The sequence below is a fragment of the Culex quinquefasciatus genome, chromosome 2, assembly GCF_015732765.1.
Source record: "Culex quinquefasciatus strain JHB chromosome 2, VPISU_Cqui_1.0_pri_paternal, whole genome shotgun sequence".
Taxonomy (NCBI): Eukaryota; Metazoa; Arthropoda; class Insecta; order Diptera; family Culicidae; genus Culex; species Culex quinquefasciatus.
The window spans coordinates 99875495-99889509 of NC_051862.1; the positions used below are offsets into that span (position 1 = coordinate 99875495).

At 41.2% G+C, this 14015-nt stretch overlaps 1 protein-coding gene across 1 annotated transcript; it reads right to left on the minus strand.

Moving 5' to 3' along the window:
- Positions 1 to 2678: 2678 nt before the first annotated feature.
- On the minus strand, positions 2679 to 4283 carry LOC119767367. The gene is made up of 2 exons (XM_038255836.1): positions 3636 to 4283; positions 2679 to 3576 (listed from the first exon to the last, which is right to left on the minus strand). The coding sequence occupies exon 2, from the start codon at positions 3263 to 3265 to the stop codon at positions 2783 to 2785; it is 483 nt and encodes a 160-aa protein (XP_038111764.1). The 5' UTR covers positions 3266 to 3576; positions 3636 to 4283; the 3' UTR covers positions 2679 to 2782.
- Positions 4284 to 14015: the final 9732 nt, after the last annotated feature.

The following is a 14015-nucleotide window of genomic DNA, read 5'->3' on the forward strand; positions in this document are numbered from 1 at the left end:
TACCTGCAAAGCCAGGCAATTTGAGCAAGGACGCTCAAAATTCGTCTGGAAACCAGTTCGCTACCCTCCCTGTGGACGTAAGCGGGAAGCAGTGATGTCAACCATCGCGACGCTCATTTTTGGTTCGCGGCACATTTTTTGTTTGTAGTGCTTTTCAGTTACGGAATTTGACAAAGTTGTGTATGAAGGACTTGTAGAACACACCAAATCGTACAACTTTGCTGAACATAGTATTGATTTTTGATGAATACAAAAAAAGTTACAACCAAAAATGCGTTAGGCAAACGAAAGCATCGCGAACCATTGGTCCTGAGGTCAGAAATCTTCTTGTAACTTTTTGTGTATGAATTTTACAGCTATACAATGTTCTGAAGAAATGTTGCTGTTGGTGAGTTCTACAAGTGCTTCGAACACCATTTTGTCGAATTCCGTAACTGAAAAGCACTACAAACGAAAAATGTACCGCCAACCAAAAATGAGCGTCGCGATGGTTGACATCACTGCCGAGAAGGAAGAATTCGAACGACGGGAAAAGACCGGGTTTATCAAATCTTGTGCTTTACGAGCTTCCATTCGCTTGTGTGCTGATGGGCTCAAAGTTCTGCTACCTACCAGGAAGGATTACAATTGATTTTTCGTTCATATTCATCATTTCAAATTTTTGTGTTCTTAACTTTCTCGTTGAGAGCAGATTACAATTTGATTTTTCGTTCATATTCATCATTTCAAATTTTTATGTTCTTAACTTTCTCGTTGGGAGGAGATGAGAATCGAACGCAGAACCGCTCGCTTTCAAAGCGAACACCGTAACCAGTAGGCCACGGCGGCTCCTAACAACAACAATAATCTGTATATAATATAAGGAACCTGGTTTTTCTGATTGGCTATATAATATTTTGCTTCAATATTTATAAGTTTCAAAACTCTCGGGAGTCACCAAATTTCCCGGGAATCGAGATTTCCAAAAATATCCAATTTGCAGGAAAAATTTTCAAGTAATATTACCCAAAAAAGAGGTTATATTCAACCAACCAAATTTTTATCTTTGAAAAATTCAACTTTTTTTTTGCTGTGTACTGATCACGATGTTCATTTTGATTTTGATATTTGGAAATTTTACAAAAATGCATATCATCTCTGACACTTTAAATGTTCATATTGAGATTTTCCGTTGAAAATTATGAAGTTTGACACCCTTCATGGCTTGTGGACCGGATTTCCGGAAATGTCCCCTCTTCGGAACATCCCCGGGGCCACCGGGTGGGTTAATCCGGATGGTGGCAAAATCATCTCTGACACTTTACATGTTCATATTGAGGTTTGCCGTTGAAAATTATGATGTTTGACACCCATCATAGCTTGTGGACCGGATTTCCGGAAATGTCCCCTCTTCGGAACATCCCTGGGGCCACCGGGTGGGTTAATCCAGATGGTGGCAAAATCATCTCTGACACTTGAAATATTCATATTGAGATTCGCCGTTGAAAATTATGAAGTTTGACACCCATCATGGCTTGTGGACCGGATTTCCGGAAATGTCCTCTCTTCGGAACATTCCCGGGGCCACCGGGTTAATCCGGATGGTGGCAAGATAATCTCTGACACTTTACATGTTCATATTGAGGTTTGCCGTTGAAAATTATGAAGTTTGACACCTATCATGCCTAGCGGACCGGAATTTCGGATATGTCCCCTCTTCGGAACATCCCCAAGGGCCACCGGACCGCACTCAGATCCCCCCTGAATACAATGCAACAGTTTTGGGGTCATTTGATCCAAATTGAGACTCATAAAAACAATGTGTAACTTCTGGTATTCATTCCACAAAAAAAAAAATACTTACACGAGCAGTCGCGCTGGTGTACTTTGTGCACCAACCCAAAAACATTATTTTAAAAAATATATTAAAAATAGTTTTAACTATACAATGTCTTAGGTCAACTTGTTTTCATAAGTAAAAAGGTTTATCTTGAGCATATATCTTGGCTACGGCTTGATTGTTTCATGAAAAATAATTGTTTTTCGAAGTTTCCCAAATCTGGTGCACAAAGTACACTAGCGCGACTTCCCGAAGGTTAAATAAATGAATGTGAACAGTTAATAATAAAACGAAAAATACAACATAGATGAAGAGCATTTAGCCATACCCCTTAGAATGTAAATGAAATGTAATTATTATAAGAAAGTTCAATAAAGACATATTTAATTTCAAAATTTCAAATTTCCTCTATCAACTGGAAACACGAATTTGACAATCATTTATAATGTCATAAAGAAGTGTAATAAAGGGGCCTACCTTCTACTCATCCATCACGAAATATAAAAAAAAAAACCACAGGTTCGTGAAATTCTAAATTATTTTTTTTTTTCATAATTCGTCTTGATTGTGCTTTAAAATGTCTAACAAATTTAAAAAGCAATGCAAAATATTTCGTCCTTATCTCAGTTAATTTTAACATTTAATTGCGACGACAGGATGCGTCGTGGTTTTATATTCCACACACCAAACTAAGAATTTCACAATATTTACAAACCCACTTAATTAGCAGAAAAGCCACGCCCACTCCTCTGAAATGCCTCCTAGATTAGTTTCATTTGATGCAACCGCATTTTGGGCCGTGTATGTTGTAGTTTTTAGAACATTTTCGGATTGTTTTATCACATAAAAACTCAAATTGTAAAGGAGTACAAAGTTTAATGTTCTTTAATTGTTTCTAATCAGTAAATTTAACTTGGTGATACAATTTAGCATAATATATACAAATGGTCATTTACATTAAACTTAAATCCTTAAAATCCTTCTATCCTGCACAGCTTTACTAGCCCCTGTTAATCGTAACCGCGAGGACATTTCCTCGCTTGCCAGTCCAATCGCGGCGCCGCTGTTTCCGGTCCCCGTCGTTGCCACCCTGGAAAGCGCACTAATTCGCCTGATTAGCTTGTCGATGGTGACCACGCGGCTCTGCCTCATTTTCCTCCTCCTCGCTCTAATGCGGGTCGTGGTGGTGGTGGTCAGCCGGATCAATAGCGCTGGCAGCTGCCGGGATGGATCGATCGGCTCCGGTGGTTCCACTTGTTGAAGGTGATAGACGAGTTTGTCGCCCCCGTCGTTGATGTCCTTGGCCGCGGTGTCGTCGCCGTCAACATGGTTTGTCACACATGCACAATTATTATTCATATCGACGTCACGGCACTGGTGTTGCTGGCCGTCGCCGATGGGACCGGGTTCGAAAAAGTTTAAACCATTATCGTTTGATGGATTCATGGTGATTTTTTTTTTGTTACGGGGAAAGCACGTTTGAGTCTCTTTTTTTGCGGGTCGTATACTTGGTTCCTTTTTCTTTTTTTACGCACGATGGGTTCAACTTTTGGGGATTTATTGTAACATTGCCAGAACGCTGGTGGCAGCCACTCTAAAGTGCATCGGCTTGGAGGGATCTTTCCGTTGCAAGTCTTCGATCAGAACTGCTGTTTAGGTTATTTGTTGTGTATTAACCGTGCTGGTGCTGCTACTCCTCCTCGGAATATGCTGTTGTTGTTATTTTCTTGTGCAAGATGCAGCAGCAACGAAAGACACTATGTACAAATTGTTTATTTATTATATACAGTCTTTTGCCTTAAATAAAAATATTTACATTTGTACATTCAAAAACACCCCCCTTAAGGCGGAGAGTGGCAAGACCCGAGCGCTCCGGATTCGTCGTGCAAGGCTTGAGACGAATCCCGGGCTTGGCCTGGCCGCATCGTGCACGGGCGTTGTCGTATTCTCTAATTGGTGCAAAGATGGAGAAACCCGAGAAACTCGCTCGCTCGCTACAGCAATTGCAAAAGATAAACAGAAACTATTAAAAAAATGAAAATAAATACAGTAAATAATAATCAACAAAAGGAAAAACAAAATACATTCGCCCTGCGCTCGGGCGCAACCTGCGACGGAAAGAGACGCAACACACGGTCACAGCCTCCACCGAGAGTGAGTGTACTATTGCATTCTCCTCCACCGTAAAAGGAGAAAAAGCTTGTCCATGTACACACTAAACACCAGCATCATCAACGTTTGCTGCAACAAGGGAACGCCTTTTTTTACCCCATCTCTCGGCGAATGCACCAAGATTGATGAACAGCAAAGCAAAGCAAGCCAAGAGCAACATCGCCAGCCATGCAAAGCTTTCTCCCTCCCTTTCTGGCGCGCACTCACTCATACACACAGCCAAACGAAAGCATCCCTCCTCGCCAAAAGCTCAGGATGCAGTTGTTGTGTGTTGGTTGCTGCTGCTGCTGCTGCTGCTGTTGCATATATTTTCAGCGACACAACAAAGCAAGCTCTGAGATGTGGCGCTGCTCACCAATACACAACAGAAAAAGCTTCACCTCGGCGGTGGGTGGCCGTGGCATGGCTTGCTGCTTTGATTCGTGAGTGTGTTTTCTCCTCTCTGGCGAGAGTTTGATAATCCCGACCGACGACGACGCTAAGGACGACGCGACGCGACCACGTGGTGAAGGATGAGGGGTGGCAGACCATGCTCATCCGCAACGGGTTTGCTGTTTGCGTAGGTCCGGGTTTTGTTTTTGCTTATGTTTCGCGCGTGATGCTGCGCCTGCTGCTGCTGCTGCATACTTTTGGTTGTTATCTCTGGCGGTTGGGTGGCTTATGTATTTATTAGAGAGGGAGTATATGAGAGAGAATTTTGTATGGAGCATGTATCGCTATGTACTATGAGTGGACGCGAGCTTTCGTGTCAGTATTGTTTGAGCTGTCGTAGAGGAAGGATCTGTGGAATTCGTGTTCAGCAATAGTAATTTCGAACAGTGATTTTGAGAATCCTTTAGTTACACTAAAAGTAATACTAGCAATTTATAACATCTACTTGTGTCGAATAAAAATAAAACAAACCGAAAAATAGTGTTGTATTCATTCGTTTACGTTAAAAACTCGAAATTCATCCAAAAATAAATTGTGTTGGATAACGTGATAGTTCTGGTTCAGAATAGTGATGCCGAAACAGATAATTCTATAAATTGTAAATTAATATTTTATTTTTAAAGTTTTTAAAGCATGGCATGCAAGTAACTCAAAAAAGGGAGCAAACTCTGGATCTATCTCAAATTACCAAATTACTTTACTTGGTAGTTTTAATAATCAATAATTTGTAATTGTAAATCAATAGCAGGCCAGCTCAGTCAGATTGTTGTAGAATTTCCTTAATGTTGGGAAAAATGATTTCCATATCTACCTATTATGAGACCATTTCTTTGTAAGGAAGGAAGGCTCTAACGAAATTTTTAGTTAAGTTATTTTTTTGTGACCTGCGATTTTTTTAGTGATTTTTTTTAAATCTTTATCTTGAAAACGGGTATTTAAGTTCGATTAAGTGCCTTCACAACATCTTGAAATGAAAAAAAATCTCTGGCAGCATGGCACGTAATAAAAAAAACGATTTAATCCCACTAGGGGTGAGATAGAGCCTTTTTTACTAAAGAATATAACTTTTTTAAATTCATAACATCGACTTTGTTTATTTATAACGTCAGCACAAAAGAAAGTGACATGATACAAAAAATCTTATGATGAAAGCAAGGTATTATTATGATGTGATCACAATCAAACAAAACAAATTTGAGGATATTTGGTTGTATCATTGCCGAGATAAAGGTATTTGAAGTTAGCAGTTTCAAAATTCGGGTGCAACGATATCTCAACATATCTTTGGCCAAATCGGCTCAAAATTTTGGTAAGACTCATTAAAACAGTCCCGTGTGCATGACGAAGGCCGATTTTCAAAAAGTTTATTTTTCAAAAAGATAAAAATAGTTTTATGTTTTTCATATAAAAAATAGAAAGTATTTGGTTTTTGTATTTAAAAATAAATGCATAATTTCAAAATCGGGCTTCGTCATGCACACGGTATATGTCTTGCGAGTCTTCACCAAAAATTTCAGCCAATTTGGTCCATCCCATCTCGAGATATCGTGGCAACCATAAATCAACTCGGTGTTCAGAGAAAAACGCTCGCAAAGTTAGACAGTTCTCTTTGCGCATGGTAAAATTTTCAGCTAAAATCGACTGTAACTCACTTTAATCATAAAATATCTTCATGAAACTTTCAGAAGTGATAGAAAATCATCTTTTAAGATGATTTAATAAATTTTCTGTAATATGAAACTTTGTGATATTCTACACGTAGAACAGTTTAAATTAGTTATCTGCCCATGATCACATCAATGTCCCATATGCATTTTCATCGTTTTTGAGTTATTGATGCAGTTTGGTTAAAATTGTGTGCTCTTAAAGAAAAGCCTACAACATCCAGTACTTTGTTCTAGAAATCATGAGGAAATCATATCAGGTTACAAATTTTAATTGTTATTGAAAAAGAACTTAAAAATATCATCAGATCAATTTTCAGTAGAGCAAGTTGTATAACAAATTTGGAAATTTGGAATCATGCTACAAAATTGGTTTTGGTGACGGCAAAATTTTATATTTTTATGAAAAAAAAAATAATTTATAATTTATTTTGATCAAATTTGGAACTTTTCGTTTACAGTCATCTCACATATTCGGAACACCCAAAAAATTCCGAACACTTTTGTGATAATTTGTCAATAGCATGCCAAATCGTCGCCATCGTGCTAACTTGTCGTACGTGCATTTTGGGCCAAATTGAGTTAAGAACGTCATTTTGTGTAGCTCACAATGCCTCACCTTTTGACCTTCACAGATCCCCAAAATTCAATTTCAATCCTGAGATATACAACAAAAACCGAAAAAACTCCGTGCATTTTTGTCACTTTACATATGAAAGTAGTTTCAATCTTGTCGTGCTATCTTGTCACTCCATGAAAATTCATGTAAGTGCGACAAAAGGCCAAAGGGATTTCAGGCCAGGAAATTCAGGATGCGTTTGTCGCACGTACAAGCTAGACTACCGTAAACATTTGTAATTATAACTCGGGACTCCAGCAACCAACTTCAACCAAACTTTGGGACAATGCACAGAATAGTGAGCCAAACAAAACGTGTTTGTTATTGTTTACATTGCGTGCTCTCGTTTTTGTATATTCAAGGTCAAACATTAAAACGCGTTTTTCTCGGAACGTCAAAATGGCGGGTGCGACAAGATAGCACGACGACGTCGAAATGCATCTTTTCTGGCGACCCTTCTATTTTTATGATCTTTATTTGGACATTCTCTTGCTATTTCACTAATAAAAGTAGTTCTTTTTGAACAAAACTGCATTTCGAGACCATTTTATTCAGAGCAGCATAACACTGCCTCCAAATTCCAATCAGAGGGAACGAATCTGGTAGCAGACCTTGCCGGGCGTGCAACCGAACCGATCACCGGGATGCCCGGTTGAAGATTGTCAAAGATTGGGACTTATGTCAGCTGTGTCTGAACGAGCACGGACAAACGCGTTGCCGTTTCAAGGGTCACTGCAATGTTGGAAGTTGCAAAGAACGTCACCACCCCCTTCTACACCCGCCGGGTCCACCGGCACCACTTTCGACGGACTGTCACGTGCAAACATACATACTTGGAGCAACACCCCGTGTTCTTTCGTGTGGTCCCGATCAAGATATACCACGATGGTCGCTCATTTGATGTCGTCGCCTTTCTTACGAAGGTTTGTCTTTCTCTTTGATGGACAGCAGCGTTGCGGATCAAATGAAGCCGATACTCGTCAAGTAGACAGCTGGTATTAGTCGGATGGAACGAGATTCAAGGTCGGTGGATGTGACGGTTTCCGCGGCGGATTATCAAAACCAATTTCTGCTGCGCAACGTGCACACGGTACAACACCTGCAGCTTCCAGAGCAAAAGGTGCAGTATTCGGAAGTAGCAGCTCGCTTCAAACATCTGCGTGGTCTTCCAAGATGGTACCTATCCTTGAACGTCGTTAAGCACCCAAAAAAGTCGGAAAAGGACCGACTTGTCTGGGACGCCGCAGCGTCCGTCCGAGGGAAGTCACTGAACATAGAGTTGCTCAAAGGACCAGACCTTTTGACAAGCCTGCCTACCGTGTTGAGTCGCTTTCGAGAACGCTGAAATCGCTTTCGAGATTGCCGAAATGTACCATCAGCTGCAGATTCAACCGAGTGACAAATCCGCCTAGAGGTTTCTGTACCGGTCCAACGGATCCAGCCAGCCGGTGATCTTCGTGATGGATGTCGCCACCTTTGGTGCGGCATGCTCACCCTGCTCCGCCCAGTACATCAAAAACAGGAATGCGGAAGAGTACTCCGAGCAGTATCAGTCCCGGGTATTAGGTGGTGATAGCCCTCGCGCTGCTTCCAACGACCCGTTTCAGAATGACAGAGCTCCTAGCGGTCCAATTCCGAGTTTGCTGGGCATTGTTCGGCCCCGCCTAAACATAGAAGCAAGCATCTGAAGGAAACTCGATCTATATTTAGACTTCCAATCCCCTCAGGCAAAAAAGGGATCAGCGCGTATTTAATATGAGAAAGAGATAACATATTTCAACACTACGGATCAATTCACTGCTAGAGTGTAAACCTTCTGATGGTCGACTGCTTAGCGTCCCAAAACCACCAATCCGGAGGTGTGAGTTCGAATCCCACCTGAATCATTTTCGTTTTTGTTCATATTCAAAGTTCCAATTCCTGATTCCAAATTTCAAAGGTACCGGCCGGGATTTGTTCCCTAAACCTTCTGCTTGTGAGGCAGAAGCCGTAACCATTAAGCTACGGAGCCGGTTATCTTGAACGTACTGTGCATTGTACAATAATATTCTTGTAAACTGTATAGGAAATCACAACACGTTTATTACATTGACTAAAAACCCATGAAAAACAAAATAGGCTCTTGGCGCCATTTGCCGAAAGTTAGAGTTTCCCAATCGATTCCACGCTTATTTTTATATAAAACAACTTTTTTTATAACTTTGGGAAACCACGGCAATTCAAGATATGTAAGAAAACACATAAAATGGGATAAATGGGGCAAAACGGGCCTTTGCCGTCGTTTGCCGTTTATGAGGACACCATCAAGATATTGGTTAAAAACACATTAAAATAGGTTAAATGGGGCAAAATGAGCCCTTGCCGTCATTTGCCACCAGTGAGAGTGTCACCAATCGATTTTTCGTGGTTTTTTACATAAAATAGTATAATTTAAAAGTTTAAAAACAACGGCCCTTGGTGTCATCCGTCAATGTCACAAATCGATTCCTCGCGATTTTCTACATAAAATAACATACTTTTAAACTGTAGGAAACTAAAGCAATTCAAGATATTACAGAAAAAACACATTGAAAGGGATAAATGGGTCAAAATGGGCCCTTGCCTTTATTTGCCACCATTGAGAGTGTCACCAATCGATTTCTCGTGATTTATTTTACATAAAATAAGATACTTTAGAAGTGCGGCAAACTACGGCAGTTGAAGATATTCGAGAAAAACACCCTCTACTTGCTCAAACTTTAGAAAAAAAAACAGTGGCTATCAAGTCACCCCAAACTATTTTTAAAGCACTATTAAAACACGTTTTTGTTAAAACGAACATGGACATTGTTGTGTGCTTTAGCCTGTCTCATGTTGAGGTCATGTCGAGGAATTTCAGGTGCTCACTTTTTAAATAATAGATTATGATGTTAGGAACAATGATGAACAAATTGTGTGAAATTGACTAAAACTCATTTTAGAAAACAAAGTAAAAAATTAAACAAATGTTTAGATTGAGTTACACACATTTTTTTAAGAAGTGCTGCAAAAAACTTCCAAGAGATCTTTTTTCTTTGTTTTGATAAGTATAGAAAACACTCAAAAATTATTCAAAAAAATATTTTTTATACATGAATTGTTTGATAAACATATCAACTCCAAAGCCCTTACGCATTTGACGTTAAATTTATCGTCATACTATTTTTACAATCAATTGTTAAAAAAAGTGCGTTTAGGGAGACTTGATCCCTGCATTTTTACAGTCACTGAAATCAATTTTGGTCTAAAAAAGAAAATTTTATGTTTTTAATATTTTACATGCTAAACTTGTTATATTTTGAACACAAACGTAGAGTTTTAATGTGAAATTGTGTAACTTATAGAAAATTAAAAGCTTTGATGAATAAGAAACATTTTCCTTAAGATTTCTTCAAAATGTTGATAGAGGGATCAAATTACCCCCAACATTTTGAAAATGCCGGTTTAAAATATTTTTTAAAACGCTTGGCATGATTCGAAGAGTTTATCTGATGAAGTACCCTTATCAGCCAAACATAGTTGAATGTTTAAGCATAGTTGAATTGTTTAAGTTCATAGTTTTGTAAGTGTTGAAATAGCACTCGCGTTTCACGATCTTCGGAGTCACCAAGATCAAAACAATAACAAGTCAATTCGGCTTTGATGGTATTATGTTTACAAAGACGAGTTCTCATTTGAGAACTCGTAGAGCTGTACTATTGTTTACGAACTACTACAATATATTGTACTGTTCAACCGAACAGTGTGGTTTGAACTGACCGTTACAGTGTCATTTGAAATGACCGTTAGGTTATAGAAGTGAGGCCAGAACTGCTGTTCTGAGAATTAGTATTTATTATACATTGCTAATGTACCATGTACCTAGGATAAGACTTGACGAATGTGGAAATGAATAAATCACCTTCTACTGAAACTAAAACAACGCGTTATATTTCATTAGGTTATGGGCCCAGGAGTTACCTGGAGGATCAATTAAGTGAACCTAAGGTTAAGATTTTTTGTTTTACCCTAAGCAAAGGGCAACGCGATTTCTTAATTTATCATGCTAATTCTTCAAGCCGAATGAGTACAGAAATTAACAGTGCGAGGAAAAAGCTACCGCACATCTGGCGCGCCGGGGAATCGAACCCCGCTCTTTCGCATACCGTGCGAGCGCGTACACCACTTCGCCAACGCGCCGTGCTTGCCGAGGCAAGTTCAGCTAGTTGTTTTGTGATCTACCGTTCTCCACCGATCGTACCAGTGTACGGTTGCTTCTTCCACAACACTATTATTCTGTTCTCAAAGGCTTCTTTAGAATACTGACAGACGGATCAAGTATATTTTTAGACGCATTGTTATTGTCGAGTTCACAGACAAATGGACACCTACTTAGTGACACGTAGTCAAATTGTGAGACAAATTTTAGCTGATTGCCTACTTGAATCTATGGCAATGTTTGGCAGGTTAGAGCCACCAAGCTCGGAAAACCTAAGGTTAAGATTTTTGTTTTACCCTAAGCAAAGGGCAACGCGATTTCTTAATTTATCATGCTAATTCTTCAAGCCGAATGAGTACAGAAATTAACAGTGCGAGGAAAAAGCTACCGCACATCTGGCGCGCCGGGGAATCGAACCCCGCTCTTTCGCATACCGTGCGAGCGCGTACACCACTTCGCCAACGCGCCGTGCTTGCCGAGGCAAGTTCAGCTAGTTGTTTTGTGATCTACCGTTCTCCACCGATCGTACCAGTGTACGGTTGCTTCTTCCACAACACTATTATTCTGTTCTCAAAGGCTTCTTTAGAATACTGACAGACGGATCAAGTATATTTTTAGACGCATTGTTATTGTCGAGTTCACAGACAAATGGACACCTACTTAGTGACACGTAGTCAAATTGTGAGACAAATTTTAGCTGATTGCCTACTTGAATCTATGGCAATGTTTGGCAGGTTAGAGCCACCAAGCTCGGAAAACCTAAGGTTAAGATTTTTGTTTTACCTAAGCAAAGGGCAACGCGATTTCTTAATTTATCATGCTAATTCTTCAAGCCGAATGAGTACAGAAATTAACAGTGCGAGGAAAAAGCTACCGCACATCTGGCGCGCCGGGAATCGAACCCCGCTCTTTCGCATACCGTGCGAGCGCGTACACCACTTCGCCAACGCGCCGTTCTTGCCGAGGCAAGTTCAGCTAGTTGTTTTGTGATCTACCGTTCTCCACCGATCGTACCAGTGTACGGTTGCTTCTTCCACAACACTATTATTCTGTTCTCAAAGGCTTCTTTAGAATACTGACACACGGATCAAGTATATTTTTAGACGCATTGTTATTGTCGAGTTCACAGACAAATGGACACCTACTTAGTGACACGTAGTCAAATTGTGAGACAAATTTTAGCTGATTGCCTACTTGAATCTATGGCAATGTTTGGCAGGTTAGAGCCACCAAGCTCGGAAAACCTAAGGTTAAGATTTTTGTTTTACCCTAAGCAAAGGGCAACGCGATTTCTTAATTTATCATGCTAATTCTTCAAGCCGAATGAGTACAGAAATTAACAGTGCGAGGAAAAAGCTACCGCACATCTGGCGCGCCGGGAATCGAACCCCGCTCTTTCGCATACCGTGCGAGCGCGTACACCACTTCGCCAACGCGCCGTGCTTGCCGAGGCAAGTTCAGCTAGTTGTTTTGTGATCTACCGTTCTCCACCGATCGTACCAGTGTACGGTTGCTTCTTCCACAACACTATTATTCTGTTCTCAAAGGCTTCTTTAGAATACTGACACACGGATCAAGTATATTTTTAGACGCATTGTTATTGTCGAGTTCACAGACAAATGGACACCTACTTAGTGACACGTAGTCAAATTGTGAGACAAATTTTAGCTGATTGCCTACTTGAATCTATGGCAATGTTTGGCAGGTTAGAGCCGAATTCGGCTTGAAGAATTAGCATGATAAATTAAGAAATCGCGTTGCCCTTTGCTTAGGGTAAAACAAAAAATCTTAACCTTAGGTTTTCCGAGCTTGGTGGCTCTAACCTGCCAAACATTGCCATAGATTCAAGTAGGCAATCAGCTAAAATTTGTCTCACAATTTGACTACGTGTCACTAAGTAGGTGTCCATTTGTCTGTGAACTCGACAATAACAATGCGTCTAAAAATATACTTGATCCGTGTGTCAGTATTCTAAAGAAGCCTTGAGAACAGAATAATAGTGTTGTGGAAGAAGCAACCGTACACTGGTACGATCGGTGGAGAACGGTAGATCACAAAACAACTAGCTGAACTTGCCTCGGCAAGCACGGCGCGTTGGCGAAGTGGTGTACGCGCTCGCACGGTATGCGAAAGAGCGGGGTTCGATTCCCCGGCGCGCCAGATGTGCGGTAGCTTTTTCCTCGCACTGTTAATTTCTGTACTCATTCGGCTTGAAGAATTAGCATGATAAATTAATTAAGTGAAGTTAGTAAGTGTGACTAGCTGGTCGAGAAGATGACCAAGGAAGAGAAATCCGACGACGAGGGAAACTCGTCAGGACGTACCGGACGACTGACGTCCGAGAGGCAGCTCCCCTACGTAGCACCTGTGTGCGTACGGGACAACGTGTTTGACGGAACGGCGGAGTTCTTCGACGCATGGCGTTTGCGTTTGACGCGCCGGTTCGGCAGAATGAAGCTGTTGCATACGCTTCTCCGAACGCCCGAGGAGGAAGACTATTACCTGCCGGGGAACGATGCATCGAAGGAGAAGGAGCGGCTGGAGAGGGTCGCGAAAAGGGAGGAGGAGGACGTGGAGGCGTTGGACGAGATCGTGTTATCAATCAACAACGAAGTGTTGAATAAGATTTCGTCCGTAAAGTATGCCAAAGAGGCGTTGGACGAGCTTTCTCGCATCCACCAGAAGCGTGGAACCGGTGCGGTGATCCGCATGCGTGGGCGGTTGAACAACCTCCCCAACCGATCGTTTGAGACGTTGGGGGAGTTGTTTGATGAGTATGACGCGATTTTGCGTCAGCTTGACCGCATGAACGCGTGTGTAAGCCAAGAAGAAAGGGTGCATGCCCTACTTTTGGCCGCACCCCCGGCGCTAAACCATGTCGTTGCCGCCTTGACCGTCCTGGACCGGGAAGAGCTGGCAAAGAAGTCAATTCCGGAGATAAAACGGATGTTGGTTGATGCCGATGATGGAATCAGGGAGGCCCTGCAAGCCAGGAGAGGTTCGGGGCCACCGAACGTGGCAATGAAGGCCGCTCGTCCGGGGCATTCACCGAAAGGCAAGAAACCTGGACGGAGCGTTCAAACCCGTTGCTTC

Coding starts and splice junctions, on each gene's coding strand:
- LOC119767367 (XM_038255836.1), bottom strand. CDS start 3,265: ATGAATCCATCAAACGATAATGGTTTAAACTTTTTCGAACCCGGTCCC.